Source organism: Tiliqua scincoides, chromosome 7, assembly GCF_035046505.1.
Source record: "Tiliqua scincoides isolate rTilSci1 chromosome 7, rTilSci1.hap2, whole genome shotgun sequence".
Taxonomy (NCBI): Eukaryota; Metazoa; Chordata; class Lepidosauria; order Squamata; family Scincidae; genus Tiliqua; species Tiliqua scincoides.
Genome location: NC_089827.1, coordinates 58,454,241 through 58,473,801, shown reverse-complemented (window position 1 = coordinate 58,473,801; position 19,561 = coordinate 58,454,241). Strand labels below are relative to the sequence as shown.

General features: G+C 44.5%; 1 protein-coding gene across 3 annotated transcripts in view; it reads right to left on the bottom strand.

Moving 5' to 3' along the window:
- ZC3H7B (zinc finger CCCH-type containing 7B) overlaps positions 1–19,561 on the bottom strand; it is a 69,331-nt gene that overhangs the window by 16,172 nt on the left and 33,598 nt on the right. For all 3 annotated transcript variants that reach the window (XM_066633389.1, XM_066633391.1, XM_066633390.1), the window contains exons 10-17: positions 17,034–17,382; positions 15,534–15,592; positions 14,682–14,850; positions 14,443–14,604; positions 12,392–12,597; positions 10,813–10,913; positions 9,903–10,084; positions 9,295–9,380 (exon numbers count right to left, since the gene is read on the bottom strand). In XM_066633389.1, coding sequence (XP_066489486.1) covers positions 9,295–9,380; positions 9,903–10,084; positions 10,813–10,913; positions 12,392–12,597; positions 14,443–14,604; positions 14,682–14,850; positions 15,534–15,592; positions 17,034–17,382 — 1,314 coding nt within the window. The remainder of the gene's footprint in view (positions 1–9,294; positions 9,381–9,902; positions 10,085–10,812; positions 10,914–12,391; positions 12,598–14,442; positions 14,605–14,681; positions 14,851–15,533; positions 15,593–17,033; positions 17,383–19,561) is intronic.

Here is a 19,561-nt window from a genome sequence, read left to right as displayed (position 1 = left end):
CAGGTAACCCCAGAGCACACCAATCCTCTCCCACAAACTTGTCACCCTTGTCAGTCGGCCGTCTTTCATGCATTTCATAAACCAATGCCAAAGGCTAAGGGAATCTCTCCAGAGAGCAGGTTCCTGCCTGTTTGCTTCAATCTAGCCAAGCAGGATAATTCAGAACTAGGTTATTGCAAGAATACTCGAACTAGTGAACAGAATATGGTGGATGCACCAGAATAGAGCTATAGCACTGGGGTGCATCTAGATGAACAGGAACTCACACCAGGAACAGGAACTCATACATCACATAGGAACTGTGCTAATCTTCACACTGACTGCTACTAGTACAAATGACAAACCAAGTAGCACAATGGAAGAGAATAAAATGCCAACAGCCCCTACACTAGACTCCTCTTCCTACAATATTGATTACTGGGGAGAGACATTGAAGACACTTCAATAGATGGTGTGTATCTCTCAGATATCTGACTAATAAACCCTGCCTCCAGTCCTTGTATGCCCTCAAAAACAAATCAAAAAACTAACTAAAAATCCAGCAGATGTCACCATTTTAACTATTAGCCAGCAGAAAGACAGCTCAGTAGGCAGCACCCTCCAAGATAGGACAATAGTCAGAGTGTTCTAGGGGCTGGAGGCAGATAATGTCAGAAGATCACAGCAGCTAAAGCCTTGAAAAGCTCCAAATCAACAACCCCAGGTGGCTCTTTCAAGATCAGCAGGCAAGCACAAACAGAACAGGTTTCCTGGGGTGAGTAGCAGCCTAAAGGCCCTGCACATTCACCCTTGCCAGGAAAATTCATGTTCACCAAGGGGTAAGGAACTGAAGCAAGAAGCCAAGCGCCTACTCTACGTGACCGTATTTGTAAGGACAAGACACATACCTGACAGACTGCTAATCAGTCAGTCAACGTTACATGAAAATGAGACTCTCCTAAGCATTCAGTGGATTAACTAAGCCCAGCAGGCTTCAAGTCACAGCAGCATCCATTATTATGGGGCCAACATTACAATATAAAGCTGGCAACTAAACCATACCGACCACATGATTAAAAGCTTTAGCAATGCTTGTTTATTATTCCAAATAAGGCAACAGACACACTCCATGGAGAAAGACAGGAGGGATCCGATTCAGCTTGGATACGGAAATGTTTTCTTGCCTTGTAGCTTTCTCCTGGCTCTATTTTAGCACACATACAGCTGACTCTGCCAACTGTGCCCCCGCTGTTTAGAATTATTCACACATATTCATTTGCAGAAAACAAGCAACTAGATGCAGATCTACATCACTGGTGCCTGGAGAATGGCTGCACTGCATCAGGAATATTCAAAAGCAAGTGTTACTGGAGTTAAGAGATCAGTTCCGGGCAATTAAGTGTTTCCTTGCTGAGGCTGCATGAGAAAGGAACAAAACAGCTTGTCCTGCTCTACCCTGTAATTTCCTTAAACCTAGTTGTTGTCACAAAGAGAGTCTGGTCCAACAAGAAGCTGACGGAACATACCAAGATCCAGGTCTACAGAGCTTGCGTCCTGAGTACACTTCTGCACTGCAGCGAGTCATGGACTCTTCACTCACAACAGGAGAGGAAACTGAATGCTTTCCACATGCGCTGCCTCCGACGTATTCTCGGCATCACCTGGCAGGACAAAGTTCCAAACAACACAGTCCTGGAACGTGCTGGAAACCCTAGCATGTATGCACTACTGAAACAGAGACGCCTGCGTTGGCTCGGTCATGTCGTGAGAATGGATGATGGCCGGATCCCAAAGGATCTCCTCTATGGAGAACTCGTGCAAGGAAAGCGCCCTACAGGTAGACCACAGCTGCGATACAAGGACATCTGCAAGAGGGATCTGAAGGCCTTAGGAGTGGACCTCAACAAGTGGGAAACCCTGGCCTCTGAGCGGCCCGCTTGGAGGCAGGCTGTGCAACATGGCCTTTCCCAGTTTGAAGAGACACTTGGCCAACAGTCTGAGGCTAAGAGGCAAAGAAGGAAGGCCCATAGCCAGGGAGACAGGCCAGGGACAGACTGCACTTGCTCCCAGTGTGGAAGGGATTGTCACTCCCGAATCGGCCTTTTCAGCCACACTAGACGCTGTTCCAGAACCACCTTTCAGAGCGCGATACCATAGTCTTTCGAGACTGAAGGTTGCCAACTACTAGTTGTTGTGGGCAAGGTTTGTAGAAGGGGCAAAGTATATACCCACAACAAATGCAGGATGCAACAGGTTCCTCTCCATGGAAGCTTCCCCTCTCCATGAAAGAGTTATAGCTATAAGCACATCTGAATTAGTATTATGCCAGTTTAAGCTGCTTAGACTGGAGAAAAAGGGTAAAAATATACTTCTACAGTTGATTATGTGGAGAGTTTAGCCGAGCACAATGGAAAGTTGTCAATTCCTGTGAGAATTGGCTAAAACCTGGTAGGATGGTTCACAGCTAAACTGTTATGAAGCCATTTGGGTTAGGTTAACTACACCTGTATTTCTCTTCCATTTTAAACATGCCAAACACCAGAATCCTGCAGTCTCCTCAATTAGCAGGACTGCAACAACAAAGAATATAATATTCTTGATATGCCCCCAGAACACTTAACATTTTAGAACATCAGTGCTAAGTGGACCCACACTTCTGTCATTGCCTAAGATGCCCGCTGGCTACTTCTAACCAGCAGTCTGGACCCTGCACCCCACTAACTCTCCATATACTGCATAGTTCAATGTCACCAGCTAGCATTCTCATGATCCACTCCTAGGGGATCCTGAACCATAATTTGGTAATTGCCTTTCTAAAGACTGTACCTGTATCGTCACTGAAACAGTTAGACTAGATGACCATCTAATTTTAGATATGCTGTTCTTTTTTACATTTAGTAAACAAAACATAGAAATGGCAACACAACAACTCAGTTTGCAATTTAAAGGGCGATCTGTGTGACAGCAGAGGGCTTTGCCACCCTTTCCCCTTATGTCATTTCCGCCAATGAAAGTCTTTCCCTTTAGCAACTTCTACCTCATTGGGTAAGAGGACTCTAGAAAACCATGAGAATCTTGGAGAAAGGGTGGAATAAGAATGGCCATCAAGGAGGGGCCTTAGCTTAGAGGTATGTTACCTGCTTTGTATGCAGAACCAAGATTAAATTCTTGGCATCTCCAGGAACAGCTTGAAAAGACCCTCCCAGACACGCCAGACAGCTTCTTAAAGTTAGTGCATGCAATACATGGTCTGATTCTATACAAAAAAAGCTTCATGTGTTCAATTAAATATATAACATTATACATAAGTGATGATCCATAAAGGCCTGGTGCAGATCTCAGCTCAGCCACAAACACTGGTTGTCTTTAGCCAAGCCTCATTCTGATTTAATGGAGGAGCTCCTCACTTCAGGAATAACACCTGATAGCTTATGACACACCAGTGATACCAACAACTAGGTTTTTTAAGATCAAACCCAAGGATGTGTTTTGTTTTTTTTAAATAATATTTATTAATACACACAAACATACACTACAAACACATACTCCACAAACAATAGAGGTTGCAGGACATCATCTACCAAATTATTTAATACATCATTCTACATTCCTAATCTGCTCTTCTACTTTTAACCCTCATTAACCTAAAAAATAAGGGAGAAAATTAAATAAACCAAAAAAGAAATAGAAAATATATAATTATCTCTACATACCCTATATTATACTTATATACTTCTTATACTTTCTATATCATCATTTCTACCATTCCTGTTTATATCAACCTTCTAGACTCCTTCCAATACCTAACATACAAAATACGTTTTATTAATATATGTTGATTTATATGATATATAAAATCCTTATCTACCTTTCCCTTTCTAAAAATTAAACACTTATTATTTTACCACACTAATAACCATTTTTACTATCTCTAAACTTTATCCCCAAGTATATTTTCAATTACATATATATATTTAACATACAAATTTAACCATTTTTACTATCATATCATCATTCCAAAGCAATCTCAAACACTTTAATTCCAATTCTAATTCTTCTAAATTTACCTATAAAATACTAACATATCTCTTATTTCAAATATAAAAATATCTACCAAATCATTACTCTGTTTTGAATATCAATTCTTCTCATCTCAAATTCTGTCCACTCATCTTAATATCTTACATTTCTTCCATCTCTTTTTCCTAGTAAACTTCACATAAATCTTTCTCCACAATTGGTGCTTTAATAAACATCTTGTTACTTCCAGCTTCTTCTTGTTACTTCCATCAAATCCAAATTCTGGCAGATCCTCTCCTTCTCATGATCGATTTCTATGCCTGTCAGTCCAATTGTTTCTTTTCCGCTCTGATCTGATGACATCTGAATACTTGTCTTCTGAGTTGTTCCATCAGTCTGCAACTCTATCAAAGTTCCTCTTCCAGGTTGTTGATCAATAATCTTCTCCATTACGCTTTTTTCTTTTGTGTCACTCAGTTCATTTATCTTTTGACTTAAGATTTTCACACTGATTTAAATTTGTAAAAGTCGAATTCCTTGCTGACGACTCAATAGAATTAAAGTTTGTAATTTTTCTTCCATGAGGTTTCCCCATTCTTCCTCCAACATTTTTCCCTTTGCAATTCTCTTTTAATCCACTAGATGTCATAAGCAGCTCTTTTTACTGTGGAATGTGAAATACAAGACCTTCAGACTAAACAAAGTCAATTCGCCGCTCAGTATCCTTCCGCATATTTAAACAGTCCAAAATAGTCCAAGATAAAGTCTAGTAAAATTTGTATCCAATACCAATTGTTTGAAGCCGAGATTTGCATAATACAGTCAGCACTTACTTTGATCTCCCAATTTCCTTCTTTCGTAGATAGTATCACCGCAGGGGTTTTCATAGCTTAGTGGTGAATTTTGCCATTTCTCCTTATCTACCTCAAGGGCTGTGTCCTGGGAGGAAAGCCCCCCCAGCCAGGCTCTGACCTTCTTGAGACACTTTATATTGTCAGGATGACAAAACCTCTCCTGGCTTTGTCCTTGGATTTCCTTGAATCCACAAAAAATAAGGAAGAAACAGACTAATTCCAAGAGCTCTGGAATCTGCTGCTCATGCACTGCTTGGCCCCGCCTCCTCAAACCCAAGGATGTTTGAATGTATTCTGGACTGTCCCTTTGAGATCAGGCCCCCTCAGGTGGCTAAGCTCTCGCTCATGTCCCAGAGAACAGAGAGGTATGAAGGACTCTTCAAGTCAACTGGAGTAAGTGCAGTTAGGGAACAGTAAGATATAGATAGGGAATTATTTTTGCTTTTAGGTTTGCCTGTAATTGCTTACTTGTATTTTTGCCAAGATCCACACCTGGGCACTGCCAACGCCCAAGCCATCTCCCAAGTCTGCCTGTTTTCTTCTTTCCTCCATGCACTATCCAACAACCTCCCCTTGTTTGTTTCTTCGTTTGAACAAACTCTCTTTTGAGTTTGAAACTCTGTATCCACCTGTGGTTGGCTAAATTCTGCCAGAACCTAGCCCTGTCCTCCCAATCCTGGGTTACGTGCTATTGGTTCAGTTTCAGGGGAATGTTCTGCCTCATTTGGTGGGTGGGTGGGGGATACTTCTGAGAACAATCTTCTTTACCTGCCTTTGTCCTTGTGGTGCAATGGAGTCTACCAATTTCGGCTTGAAATAGAGGCAGACTGGGTAAGAGGAGGGAGACACAAGCATCAGGGCTCCTATGATCATCACAGGGAAATTTAAATGAATCAGTGGCGATAAACAGTCAAATGCAACCATTGCATCTTCTGCCAACAAGCTGCTGCTGCTTACCCACTCATAGCCCCAGCCTAACCAGAATCCCTATTCAGGGCCTATGAGAGGAATTTTATCAGGGGGTACAAAAGTTCTTGTACAAAAGGGGGGGCAGTGGGAGCAGACAGACTGGGGGGGGCAAAATAGGGTAGACAGAGGGTGCTGACAACCACAATATTCTTTGGAGCCCAGGTCTACTAGGCTTCTTGATGCAGAGCCCATGTCTACCTGACCATGTGGCATTGGCAGCTAAATAAAGTGATACTGAAAACCAAACACACTCCTACGTCTCTATAAAATCTTTGAAATAGAGAAAATCCATTGCAGCAAATTAGCATCATCGTATTTAGGCTCACACTCGAATGGACCAAAATGAACTTCTGCAGCAGCTCTAGCCCCACAGCTGGGTCCCTGAGCTTCTATACACTCCTTCATGGTTATGGGATCCACAAGCCAAAGAGCATTCCTGGACCTGGTGTGCATGACTTGCAGCAGTAGTTAACCCTGCATGTACATGGTTGTGCCCTGGCATCATGCGCAGGCAGCGAGTTCAGGTGAGATAGGAAAATGTCAGATCCCAGGAACTTTCTGGGCCCCCTCCTTTGGCTCCTGGGCCCCCTTTCTGATTCTGGGCCCAGGTACAAATTACCCCCTTTACCCCTTCTCCTAGGCCAGGGGTCGGCAACCTTAAACACGCAAAAAGCCATTTGGACACGTTTTCCGGAAAAAAGAAAACCTTGGGAGCCACAAAACCCTTTTGACATCTAAAATGAAGATAACACTGCATATATAGTTTGCGCTCCCCTCTTATAGGTCCCAGTTATATAATACACTCCCCTCTTAGAGGTCCCACTAAAAATCAGGTCCAGACCCACAGTTGGAGAACAACAGTTTTAGATTGTGCACAGGTGAACTGCTTGTGAAGGATACTGTCATTCTTTACTGTCATTTACTTCTGTACTTCTGTAAATGCCTTTCCACACAATACTACCTCTGAACAAGACCACTTAGTACTACTTAACACTGTTCACAAAAGTGCTCCTGAACAAACAAGCTAAGAGTTCAAAACTGCATAAAATAAAAGGCATACTAACAGTGATTACTTCACAACCATGAAATATGCTTTGGTGCTACATATACAGTATGTTACACATACAGTATACAAACATATACAGAATACCATCTGGTGCAGGGGTCTCCAAACCCCTTTCAAGTTTCCAAGTGAAGGAAATGGAGCAGTGAGAGTGTGAGTGAGTGACGGGGGGGGGGGGTGCTCAGTGGGGAGTTTGAAGGCTGTAATCCTGTGCACACTTTCCTGGGAGCAAGCACAATGGGACTTACTTCTGAGGAGACCCGCACAGGATTGTGCTCTGAGCTTGGGAGGAGGAGAGAGCAGCTGCATTCCATTGCTTGCTTTTGCCTTGGCTCCCTGGGGTCAGGGCTGCTTGTGGGAAGGGGGGATCATCAGGGTGTTCAATGGGACTTACTTCTGAGGAGACACGCACAGGCTCGGGCTGCGGCTCCGGCAGGAGGGAACATGCGGCGGTGGGGGCAGGGGCTCGCTCCGCCAGTGGTTCGCCCCCTCTCCAATGGGGTGCAGCTGCAGCCCGTGTGCTCGGGCTGTGGCTTGGAACGTGCGGTGGGGGTTCGCTCTCGGCGGAGGACCTGCTCCGCCAGTCATTCGCGCCCTCGGCTCGGGCTGGTGAGCGGCGGCTGCGTCGCGGGAGGGGCAAGCCCCTCCCCCGGGATGGGTTGGCCATGCACATAGCCGCAGCCGAAGGCTCAAAGAGCCGCTTGCGGCTCCAGAATGGCAGGTTGCCGACCCCAATCCTAGGCCCTGTCCCTACTCACCTAGGTGTCCATCTAATACTACAGCAAACCCTTCGCACTGTCTGGGCCATTTCTAGAGCAGTACAGGGATGCAGCTACCAAAAACAAAAACCTATCAAAGGCAGCCACACAGTTTGTAGAAGTGCCCTGCGTGCTATAGTAGCATCAAGCCCCAATCAACATAATGTGCAGGGGTCAAACCAGAACATAGTCTCCTATATGGAAAATGGCTGACAGAAGGAATTTGAGACACCTAGTGGTAAGGAAGTGGAATTTACCATTTTAATCCATCCAGTTCATGCTTTGAAAAGTGGTGGGTGGAGGTAAGGTCTACCCTCCTCCCTCTTTTTACCAGTCACACCTTCTGCAAATAATTAAAAGGGCAAAAAACTTTATGTTCTAATCCATAAGCTGGTTTAACTGGACAGTAGGGTTGGGTTTCTTTTGTTACTCACTAGCTAGGCACTTCTCCAATCCTGTAAAAATGCCACCAGGGAGGAGAACAGCAGCTTATAAACCACAACACAGTACTTTCAAAGCTGCCACTTGGCCTCTAAACAGCAGCCGGCAGATCAATAGCATTGCTGCACCAATAATCTTCCAGGAATTAATGTTGTGACCTAACCCCACTATTCAAATGAATGTTCTTAGCTATTCATCCAAAACACTGTTTCTAGGCAACACAGCCTCTGGACTTGGTTTCCTGACTGTGGTTGTGTCCTGTTTGGTTTCACAGCAGATGCCAGCATGTATAATCAGCAAAACAAGCTGGGGGGGGGGGAATGAGGGAGAAATAGCAAAGTAGGAAATATGCTCAGTGTTGACACTGTTAATGAACAATCACAAGAAAACATGCTTTGGGCAGGATACATGTATCCTATAGTTGAAGACGCATGGTCATGGGATCCCCTGTTCTGCTGAATATGTCCTCCACTGCAGTACAAAGCTATTTGTGAATGCAGAACAGTGGATCCTAAACTGTGTCCCGGCATCTAAGGGTGGCACAGTGAACTCACAAGGGTAACACAGGATGTCCCTGGTGGCCTCTTCTACCCAGCTCTCCCAGGCACCACCATCTTGGATCGCACAATCCAAGATGGTGGTGAGTGGGAGAGCTGGTAAGAAGAGGCTGCCGGGAACATCCTGCAGTACCCCTGTGAGTTTGCTACAGAAAAATCTCAAGGAAAATTGCCAAGGAAAATCTTCCTTGGAACCTGCATCAAGGCCAGACAGTTCAATTCCAGATCAGATCTTGTACACGTGCAGTGTGATCCTATGCGTGTTTTCTGAGAAGCACATCTCACTGTGTCCTACAGTGCATTAAAGACTGTAGCCTCAGAGAGAGAAGAAACAAATGGTACTTTAGTAAAAAACAAAACAAAAAACAACCCTGTAAAACACACACTAATCCCTGTATTGTTCTGAAGGAGGGAGGAGATAGATAAGAGGGAGTGAGGACACCATTTTCATGTGAACATACCATGGGGGTGAGGGAGGGGGAGAAAGAGGAACCATTTGTGCATGCTTTGCACATGTGTGTACAGAAATCAGGTATGTCTTCCTGAATAACTGTTCCTAGAGTTCCTATTGTTAGTTGACTTTGACCAAAGAAGACATGGGTTCACATGAGCACAAGTCCAAGAGTCATAGGAATTCTCTCGAAGCCTCTTACCATATTGTTATTAGCCTTGCTGGCATGTGCCTCCATCTGCTGCCAATATCTTTTAGATTCTTGAACAATATCTTCATGCGTCATTCCTGGGGTGATAGAAGAGACATATAGAGCTAATTCAAACAACCTCCTGGAAATGCTGTTTGAACTCAATTCCTGCGCTCAAGGAGTTCCACCCGCCTTTTTCGTTAGCCCTACCTCCATCCAGAGTAAGGGACAATCCCATTGGTGAAGGAATGCCCCTGCCTTAACCGGGGGAAAATGAAACAAACAAAAACCAGGGCAAGGGAAAAACAGGTTACTAATGGGAATAACTCCACATTTTGTTTTTGTTAATATCCCACTACAAGATGACCCAGAGCCCTTTGTCCAGTTGCTTCAACCTGCATGCAGACTACAAGGCAGAGCTAGTGACTGCATCCACCCAACTCAATGTGGAGCTTATATTTGCCCAGCACTTACAACACTTATCCGACAATTGGATAAGAACATTCTTATCCTTCCCAATTCAGCATCGCATATGTAGAATTTTCATATGCTCCCAGCATCCTCCTAGCCATTCCTCAGTCCAGTCTCCCTCCTGCCCACAAGCCAAGTAGCACACCCACCAGAATACTGCTGCAGCAACCAAACTTTGAGCTCAATGAAGCTATGAGCAAAGTGGCAACTATCTTCCCGCAGGCAACCGTAACGCACTTCGTGCCGGCACACATCAAACTGAAAGTGCTCCTGGAACTGGCGGATCTTGGAGTATTTCAGAGAGGTGGAACGAACGATATGCACCAGACATCTGCAACCAAGAGAGGAACAGCAATTCACAACTTGTTCACAGTACTAACCCATTTATACAATGCTTTTGTTTATAATCTCAGATACAACTCATACCTTACTTTAGAAGTAGGGTAGACACCTAAACACACGCACGCATGCACGCACCCTGAAAGTCACACAGAAAAGCACTTTTTCCCTTCCTAGAGCCACCCACTGAATTTGCAGCTGCACTGAGATTTGAACTGGGGACATCCAGCCCAAAGCTCATGTAATTGCAAAAGATCTAGGTCAGTATTCACATATACAGTGAGAAAAAGTACAAAGGATTGAGCGAGCAGCTGCCTTACACTGAGTCAAATCAATGGTCCATTTCATAGTGACTGGCAGAGGTTCCTGCCAGCCTTGCTGCAAGAGGAGGCTCACCAGGAGAGCCCCTTCTTTCTAGCCTGCCACTAACACAGAGAGAAATGGCCTTTTCCATAGCAGCACCTTGCCTGTGGATTGCCATCCCACTGTGCATCTGACTAGCTCCCTCTCTTATAGCTTTCAGGCAGACTACAGACCTTGTTTGGAACAGCTTCTTAACTCCCTTCTAGCTTAATTTACTTTTTATAACTGGCTTCTAATGTGTTTTCACCTTTTCTTTCTAATTATCGCAAGCCACTTTGGTAATCTCATGAAAAAATGGGATAGAAGTCTTGGAAAAAAAGTAAAATTCCTTGCTGCATAAAAGTCCAACTCACTCACTTGTTATCATAAAAACTATGCTTTGCAGCGAGATTGGAGCACACCGCTGGTGAGTCCTTCGTCCCTTTGCTGATAATTCGGGGTTTACTATCAAAGCAGATCTGGAAAAATATAAAGCATTTCTAGAGGTTATTATTGCTAATGATTTCTATAGTCCTTTCACTACAGTGTAGTCTTCACTCAAACCATCTTCACAACTACCTTGTTAACATACTTTACTGTTATTTCCATTTTACAGATGAGGAATTGAGGCTGGAAGGTTGCTATTTATGCAAGCTCTTCCATTAGGACATGTCCTCAGGTCTCCCAAAGCCAGGCACAAACACTGCATCTACTGATATTCAATGGCTCTCAGTACAAATGGCCTTTGAGAGAAGAGGGTGCTTCTCTTAGAGCCCTGTCCAACTTTCAAGGGCTGATGCAGCCATGCCAATGGGGTGGGAGGGCAGTCACAAGGTATGGGAACATTTGTTATTTTTGGGACTGCATTGCAGCTGCATTGGTGCTGGAAAGTTAGATAGGACTGGGCTGGGAAACATGCACCATTGCACAAGTGAAAGACAGGAATGCTTCCGTTTCATGTTCCTCAACACTACTGGAAACACTACTGGAAAACACTAATGGAAAACACTACTGGAAAACGAATCAGGGTCAATGGTCATAAACTAGACAGCAGATTTTTTATTTTATTTTTCACATTTTTATACTGCAACTTCCTCCAAATAGCTCAGGGTGGTGTACACAGCTGCTCCCCTCCTTTTGTCCTCACAACAACCCTGTGAAGTAGGTGAGGCTGAGAGAAAGTGACTAGCCCAAGGTCACCCGGGAAGCTTCATGGCTGAGGGGGGATTCGAACCTGGATTCTAAGATGCATGCCATTTGCCTATGTCTCTTCAAAAACAATGAGTTGAGCTGCAACCCAGAATGCAGAGAGAAAGCGAATATGTGGCATTTTGAGGTTTTACTCAAAATGCAAACACATGTTATGCCAGCACTGGGCAGAATTCTAGGCAAGGCAAATCAGCCAATGCTCTACCTGTTCATTTAGAACAGGGGTGCCCAAACCCCAGCCCTGGGGCCACTTGCGGCCCTCGAGGCCTCTCAATGCGGCTCTCAGGGAGCCCCCAGTCTCCAGTGAGCCTCTGCCCCTCTGGAGATTTGTTGTAGCCCACACTGGCCCAATGCAACTGCTCTCAGCATGAGGGCGATTGTTTGACCTCTCGCGTGAGCTGTGGGATGAGGGCTTCTTCCACTGCTTGCTGTTTCACGTCTGTGACGCAATAGCGGCAGCAAAGGAAAGGCTGGCCTTGCTTTGTGCAAGGCCCTTTATAGGCCCTGAGCTATTGCAAGACCTTTATTCATTCATATAAGTTCATCTTTAATATATTCATTTATGCAAACTTATATGAATTAATTCAAATTTTAAATGTAAATTAATTCTTTTTTTCCCTGGCCCCCGACACAGTGTCAGAGAGATGATGTGACCCTCTTGCCAAAAACTTTGAGCACCCCTGATTTAGAACAAGCAAGACAGAGGAATGCAGTTGAAAGGACATTTTGTGCTTATACTAATCCATACCTCACAGAGAAATGTGAATATGCCCTGGTGTTCCTTCAAGATCTTAGCAATGGTCAGGCTGCCGCGTTTGACCCCGCCCAGTGGGTCGAAGAGGAGGTCACGATTGAGGGTTCCTTTCCGCTCCTCTGTCCACACGTCGATCTCCTCCTGGTGGTACGCGAAGGTGCAGTTATCTCCGTACTTACAGTCCTGCTTGTTAAGCATATCTACAAAGCAATAAACATCACACCACCACACACGGAGTGGAGGTTGGGATCAGAACCAGGTGCTCTTGCTACCCCTCATCTTATCTTCTTGCCCCCCCCTTTGCCCCCACATTTAACAAGCATTTAAAAGAAAACAAAGAATGCACGAAGCCTCCACTAGGCTAAGCCTTGCATCCTGAGAATACATCCCTGATCATCTTTATCAGAGACTAAGTTATTCAAACCTTGCTGGCTAAGCAAGGCTGGACCCAAAGGGGAGGAAGAAAAGCTTGGGTGTAGAAGCAGCACGGGTGATTCAGGCTACAATTCTAGGCATACTTTCCTGGGAGTAAGTCCCATTGAACAGAGTGGGACTTACTTCTGAGGAAGCATGCATTGGATTGTGTGGTGTGGAGAAGTCTCCCACTAAATGACATGGAATTAAAACTTCAATATGACAGTCAAGTTAATTAAGTGCATTCACATTATTTCAGTGCAACTCCCAATGGAAAAATTCCCATCGCTATGAGGCCTTTGCAGTCCACCAGCAGTTTGATGTCCAACCCAATTTCAAGATTCCAGGAAGAACTAGTTGTACCTTCAACAATTCCACTGAAATTATCATTCAGGGATGAACACAGTGGGTACCTGTGTCCAGAATAAACACTGGCTGCAATCCTAACCACACTTTCCCCATTGAACAAAATAGGACTTACATCTGATTAGACCTGGTTAGGATTGTGCCCTTTTGCTTTCCCAATGAGAAAACTGGGCTGCACTTCAGTGCCACCTTCTCCATACTTACTTCCTCTATTGCAGCCAAGTGGTATGGGAGAGCCACAATGTTTTTATCACCATTAAGTGCACCACAGTGACAGCCAGATGGATAAAAGCAGTCAAATTTCCAATGGAGCACTCTATGCACATATTACAGAATGAAATAATAACTAGCAGAATGTGGAATTTTTGAAAGTGCAGAGATAACCAGTGATGCTGGGGGAAAAATGAGTAAATTAGTGTTCAAAAGAGACAAGAGTAATTCCTCCACCATGAATGGAAGGAGTGCAGCACGTAGCTGCCGCAAGTGAAACTCTTATCTTCCACAAGTACTTTGATTCCTCCCCCCTCCCCAATTATGTTCAAACTTTTTAGCTTCAGAGAGCCCTTTCACACCTGCTGAAGATCCTGGGGTCTGTTGGAGGGTATTCACTAGGTTCATGCAGGGTGCTGGCCAGGCCTACTGTTGGCAGGAATGACTTCCAGGGGGTAACAAGACTCCCAAAATATTTCCCAATCATTTCTTCAGCTTCCAGACACAGTATATCAAAAATTTTATACTGCACAGCTCCCCAATATTGATCTTTGCCATCCCTTTGTTCCCCCCAACTAATTTTTCAGTCACCCTACCTATCCGCATTATTGTTGACCCACAAGAACCAAGTGACCTCAATTGCACCTAAAACTCTTTCCTAGAGCTACATATTGGGGAAAAATCAATTGAGATGGATAGTTTATTTAGGGGATACTTGCCTACTATTACCAATTTTAACTCTGATAAGCTTCTAAGGGACCCACAGTTCCCTGAAATCCCATTTGAAAGCCACTGGCTTAGCACAATACCAGAATTCCTATGAACAGCTATGCAGACTTTCTGCCTCCTCTTGTATCTCGACACCTTCCCCCTAAATTTACAGAGTCTTTCATGAAACAGTGCATATGTAAAAGTGATGGGGAGATCAAAAGAAAAGCCAACCAGATTTATAAGAAGCAGCTTCACCTTCTTCACTCCAGCACAAATTGCATGGAACTCTCTGCTGGAACAGGACCCACATCATTGCATTTCCCCATACCCCCTTTCCAACTAACCTTTGCACAGATAATAAGATCCCACAAAGTTGGTTTTGGTTGGGCGTGGCCGGATTCTCTTCCAGGTTTTGTCTTCTGAGTTACGGCGTCTTCCCAGAAGCACATCTCGCTTGCACTTGTGTTCCAGACCTTCTCGGTAGGTATAATCACCAGCCTTGGGCCCTACAAGGGGAAGACAAGATTAACAAGTGCCCGATTTTGCCAGCAGTAATTGGCCCACATCATCATGAGCAGATAACCTGTTTTGGGATAGCAGATGTGACAGGCTTGTTTGAAGATGTGAGTGGATGCCAGTGGATTCTTCACCAGCAGGGCTGTGTTGGGCATCACCGCTTCTGGCTGAGACATCAGCAGTTCTACCACTTTGGGGGCTTGTGAACTTGTGTGACTTGGTCCACTGTGGTTGGTCTGAAAGATAACAACAATGGTTTGTTAAGCCTCACAGACAACTAGATGCTCTCCTCTCTTGGGGTTCTTCAATTCCCAGATGAGCAAGACATCTGACAACCAGAAGCAACCTAACTTAGAAATGGCCATTGCTTCTTTTTCAGAGGAAGAAGGCGTTCTTGGTACCAATGGCAAAGTTAACCATTTACAAAAGTCAACACAAACGCATCTCTAGCTACTAGTGAGATATTGTCCACTACCTCTTATAGGGTTCCCAAGTTTCAAAATACCACCCTAAAGAGGACTGTTGCTACTAAGCAAAGGGAAGCGACGGAAGAGTGTGTGAATGTAAAGTCCATTTTGGAAAGAACAAACCAACACAAACACCCTCCTCAATTATTATGAATCATGGAAAGAGGAAGGATTACTCTGCCAGAATTCTATGGAGAAAAATTTCAACATATTCCAAAACCTTATGACCAACTCAAAACAGAATTTGATTAGCATTCCAACAAATTCTAGGATGGGGGCATAGAAGAATGAGGAAATGCTGTCATATCAGGCCCCTTGGGCAGAATAGTTGGGTAAAATCTGGTTATCCAGACCTGGAAATTGCACTGTATTTTTCATTGAAGGTTTTGGAAGAATAGCACAGAGGACTAATTCTTTTCCCTCTCCCAATCTGGAGATAAGCAGCAACTCACCACAGGTGGTGGTTTCTGGATATTGGCAGGTTGCTGTGGTTCTTGGGCACTGGTTTCCTCTAAGGAGAAGAAAAGAAAAGGAGAGAACTAAAGACCATTTTCTAATGTAACACATGGCTGTCAGCTGTAAGAGCACCAGCCCAAAAACTCTCACAAACTAGCTTAACTCTTTCTGAATTTCCCAAGAGGCAGCAGAAACCAAAGATCCACATTCCTTCAACAACTGGCAAGTTCTTTCAATACAGAACCTAACTTTAAAAATATCATAGTCATGCCCTTGCAAAGTTCTCATTCATTTCAATGGGGCCTACATGGGAAAACCCAGTAGATTTTATTCCTTGTCTGCATTTTTAAGTAGCCCCAGGATAGGGCTTTCACGAACACAGATGTTCTCATCCAGTGGTCTTCAACCTTTTCATGCTATAACCTCACCAATCAATCAATAAAAAGAGACTAGGGACCCCCTCTTCTGGAACCCTATTCACCCACTACCTGCCCCTGTTAAACCCTCCCAGCACTGTTCACTGTAACCAGATATTCTTATTCGAGCAAGCAGAAAAAGTTACCATGAAGCCTGGCACTAGTGAAAGCTATTTTAGCACAATTGCCAAGAACCTGAGCAGGACTGTGACACAATCTCCAGGTACCTGAAGGCGTACAACAGATGCCTACACCTTTAGCTGGTGGTGCTCTAGTCAAGTGGTTTTCAACCTTTTTCAGTCCCATAAGTTGTCGTGATCCCACAACTGAGGCTTCATGACCCCATTGGGGACCCGACCCCAGGGCTGAAGAACACTGTTCTAGTCTGTTGGACCTCACTGCCAGAGAAAGCTTTTCTGATAGAGGCCCTCCCAAATCTGCATTGGATCATGTGAAAACAATCCTCCACCATTCAACCCCTTTGATGTTAAAGATAGGCACCCTCTCATCCCCATCTTGTTATTCATTGATGGTACTAGCCCACATGTAATTCTTTACCATCTTTCCCTCAATCTATAATCAGGATGACCAGATGCAATGGAGGACAGAGTCCCTATACCTTTAAACCACTGTATACTAGAGGGAATTTTGATAGGTGCAGCTTTTTAAATCCTTCCATGTTGAGCTGCACCTGCCAAAATTCCCACTTCTATACAATGTTTAAAGGTATAGGCACTCTGTCCATTGTATCCGGACACCCTGTCTATAATGCAATGATCTGCTGCCACTATTTAACATGACTAACTGTCAGTAGTACAGAAGGGATGTTCCCTGCAGGTCCACCACTACAACAGGCAATGCAAGAATGGGAGGCAAGCTAGGGGCTACTGATATTGACTGGTCTTGTCAGAGGTGGAAGAGAGAATCAGTTGGTCAGATGGCAGCAAAGGGTCATGGAAGGTGAACCTAGAGTAGTAGATCCCTGACAGAGAATGCTCAAAGTCAAGTATGGAATTTCAAAGAAGCACTGATTTTTCCTGAGTGAGAAGAGAGCATGACTCCCACAAATTCCATACCTACCAACAGCAAAGGAATCCAGCGCATCCAGTGATCCCCTACTAGTTCCAAAAGTATCGAGCACATCAAGCCTGGACTCTGTGTATGGAAGAAGGTCTAGTGAATCCAATGAGTCCAAAGGGGAGCTGCCACTGCCACCCACTGGCGATTCAAAGGCATCCAGCACTGAGGAGGAGGAGAGCTGTTTGGTCGCTTCCATCACAAGGCCAAAGGAGGCAGGAGGGAGTGGTGTGGAGACGGGAATGTTGGCTGTCACCACAGGAGGGAGCAGTGGAGTACCACCTGGAAACACGGGGATCAGCTGAGGCATCTCACTAGGCAGGTTGGCAGGGATGGCACCTTGGACTAGAGACTTTAGTGCGAAAGATAAAACACATTTTTAAGCGTAAAAGATGGGAGAGAAAAAAACCAAAATCATACACACAAAATCTAAAGTTAGTTCACACAGCTTGTTTCCCCAATATGGAAGCAATATCATCCCAAGACTGGGGACAGACTCACACAATCCCTGTCTTCAAGAGCATAAATCCTGCCCCTCACACCTGTTATTACTACACTGGCATCAAGGTTAATCCTAATAATCCAAATACAGGCAAACCAAGTGTCATACCAAGGCACCATATACCAGACGGTGGAGGGGAGGCAGGGACAAAGATCCAATGGTATACAGAAGAGAGTTTAGGTGGGTCCAGAGCAGTGCAGGCCAAGGAGCAGCAGAGAAAAACATGACTACAAGCTGTTGACCAGCCTGTCAGTAGCTTCTTTTCTTTACCTGGAAATGCTAGGGATTGACTCCAGACCTCCTGCATATACAGCATGAACTCTGCCAGTTGGCTATGGCCTTCACATTCCTAACACCAAGGTTCAGTCTTAACCAGGTTTTGAAAAAAGTGAGGGAACCCCGGTCGGTTTTATGTGTGATCAGCACTGATGCCAATGCAACATAAACCACAGTGAAGATGGGAGGAGGAGAATTTGCACTACAGAAGACAGGGACTGAGGGACAGGGACTTATTACTGTACTTATTACAGACTGGGCAGGAGGTCTGGTCTAGAGGGTTGAGCCTCCATTTGCCTGAAGATAACATCCGAAGGTCGCCAGTTCGAGGCCACCGGCACCGTGCGACCTTGAAGCAGCTGACAAGCTGATCCGAGCTATTCCATCTGCTCTGAGCGTGGGAGGATGGAGGCCAGAATGTGCGACCAGATCAAGAAAGAAACATCTGAATGTTGTGGTTTCTTGAAAGACAGAAACCTTCTTTCAAATTGTAAAAATCCCTACGGGGATTTAATTTGCCTGCCTATGTAAACCGCCTTGAATAAAGTCTAAGGAGAAATCTGAGGACCAAGAAAGGCGGTATAGAAATACCTGTATTATTATTACTACTACTACTACTACTACTACTACTACTACTACTACTACTACTACTACTACTTAAATGGTGTTTCTCAAACTGTGGGTCGGGACGCACTTGGGGGGTCGCGAGCCCATTTCAGGTGGATCCCCATTCTTTTCAATATTTTATTTTTAATAGATTAGACTTGATGCTACCATGATATGTGACTATGAGATGTTACAGACCTGTACTTTTAACACGCTACTATGCATATTCTTTTAACAGTGCTAGTAAATGGAACTCACTCCTGGGTAAGTGTGGGTAGGATTGCAGCCTAGGACTGATAAACGTTTTCCTGCTTGATGATGTCACTTCCAGTCATGACATCACTTCCTGACAAGATTCTCATGGGTCCTGACAAGATTCTCATTCTAAAAAGTGGGTCCCGGTGCTAAATGTGTGAGAACCACTGTGTTAGACAATTGGGAGAGTTGCATCCACACAGGCCCTTTGCATACATGAGGTGAAACATAGTACTTCACAGCAGAACAGGACATACTCTGTTCTCTCTGGGAAGCTCATGAGCTAATAGAAATCTCTTCAGATACTTTAAATTCAGAAACAGAGGAAAAAATAAATGCAAAAATAATCTAGTGCTCAGGTGCCCAAGCCTATCCAATTTTCCAGTGCTGATGCAGCCGGGTCAACAGGATGTGTGCTGCATCCTTGTCATGAATATGTACAGTTTATGCCTAGGTTAGCATGTGAAGCCTGAACCAAACTAAGTCAGTAACGGAGAAGTGGTTAGCAGTTCCTAGCTGCAAGAATGTGAGTAAACAAACAAAAAGATTGTTGTCTCTCCTTTGCTGGCCAGAAAGGACAGACAACAAGAATTACAACCCATTGGAATGTTTAACACCTCAGTAGACTGAGGGACACTGGAATGGAATGCAGCTATGGATCTCCAGTTGGGAGGAGTAAGAACTAGGAGGACTAGCAACCAGACCCACTCCAATAAGGTTCTGTCCTCAAAAGTTTCTGATTGGACAGTCTAAATAAGGATGAAGTCACCTCGGTACTACGTGTATTAGCATAAGAAGTATACTATTGAGTGCCCCAAGGGGTGTGTCCGGTTCTTCTTGGACAGAGTTTTTGGGTGCAACATCCTGCACGCTGTGAGCTCCATTGTCCACC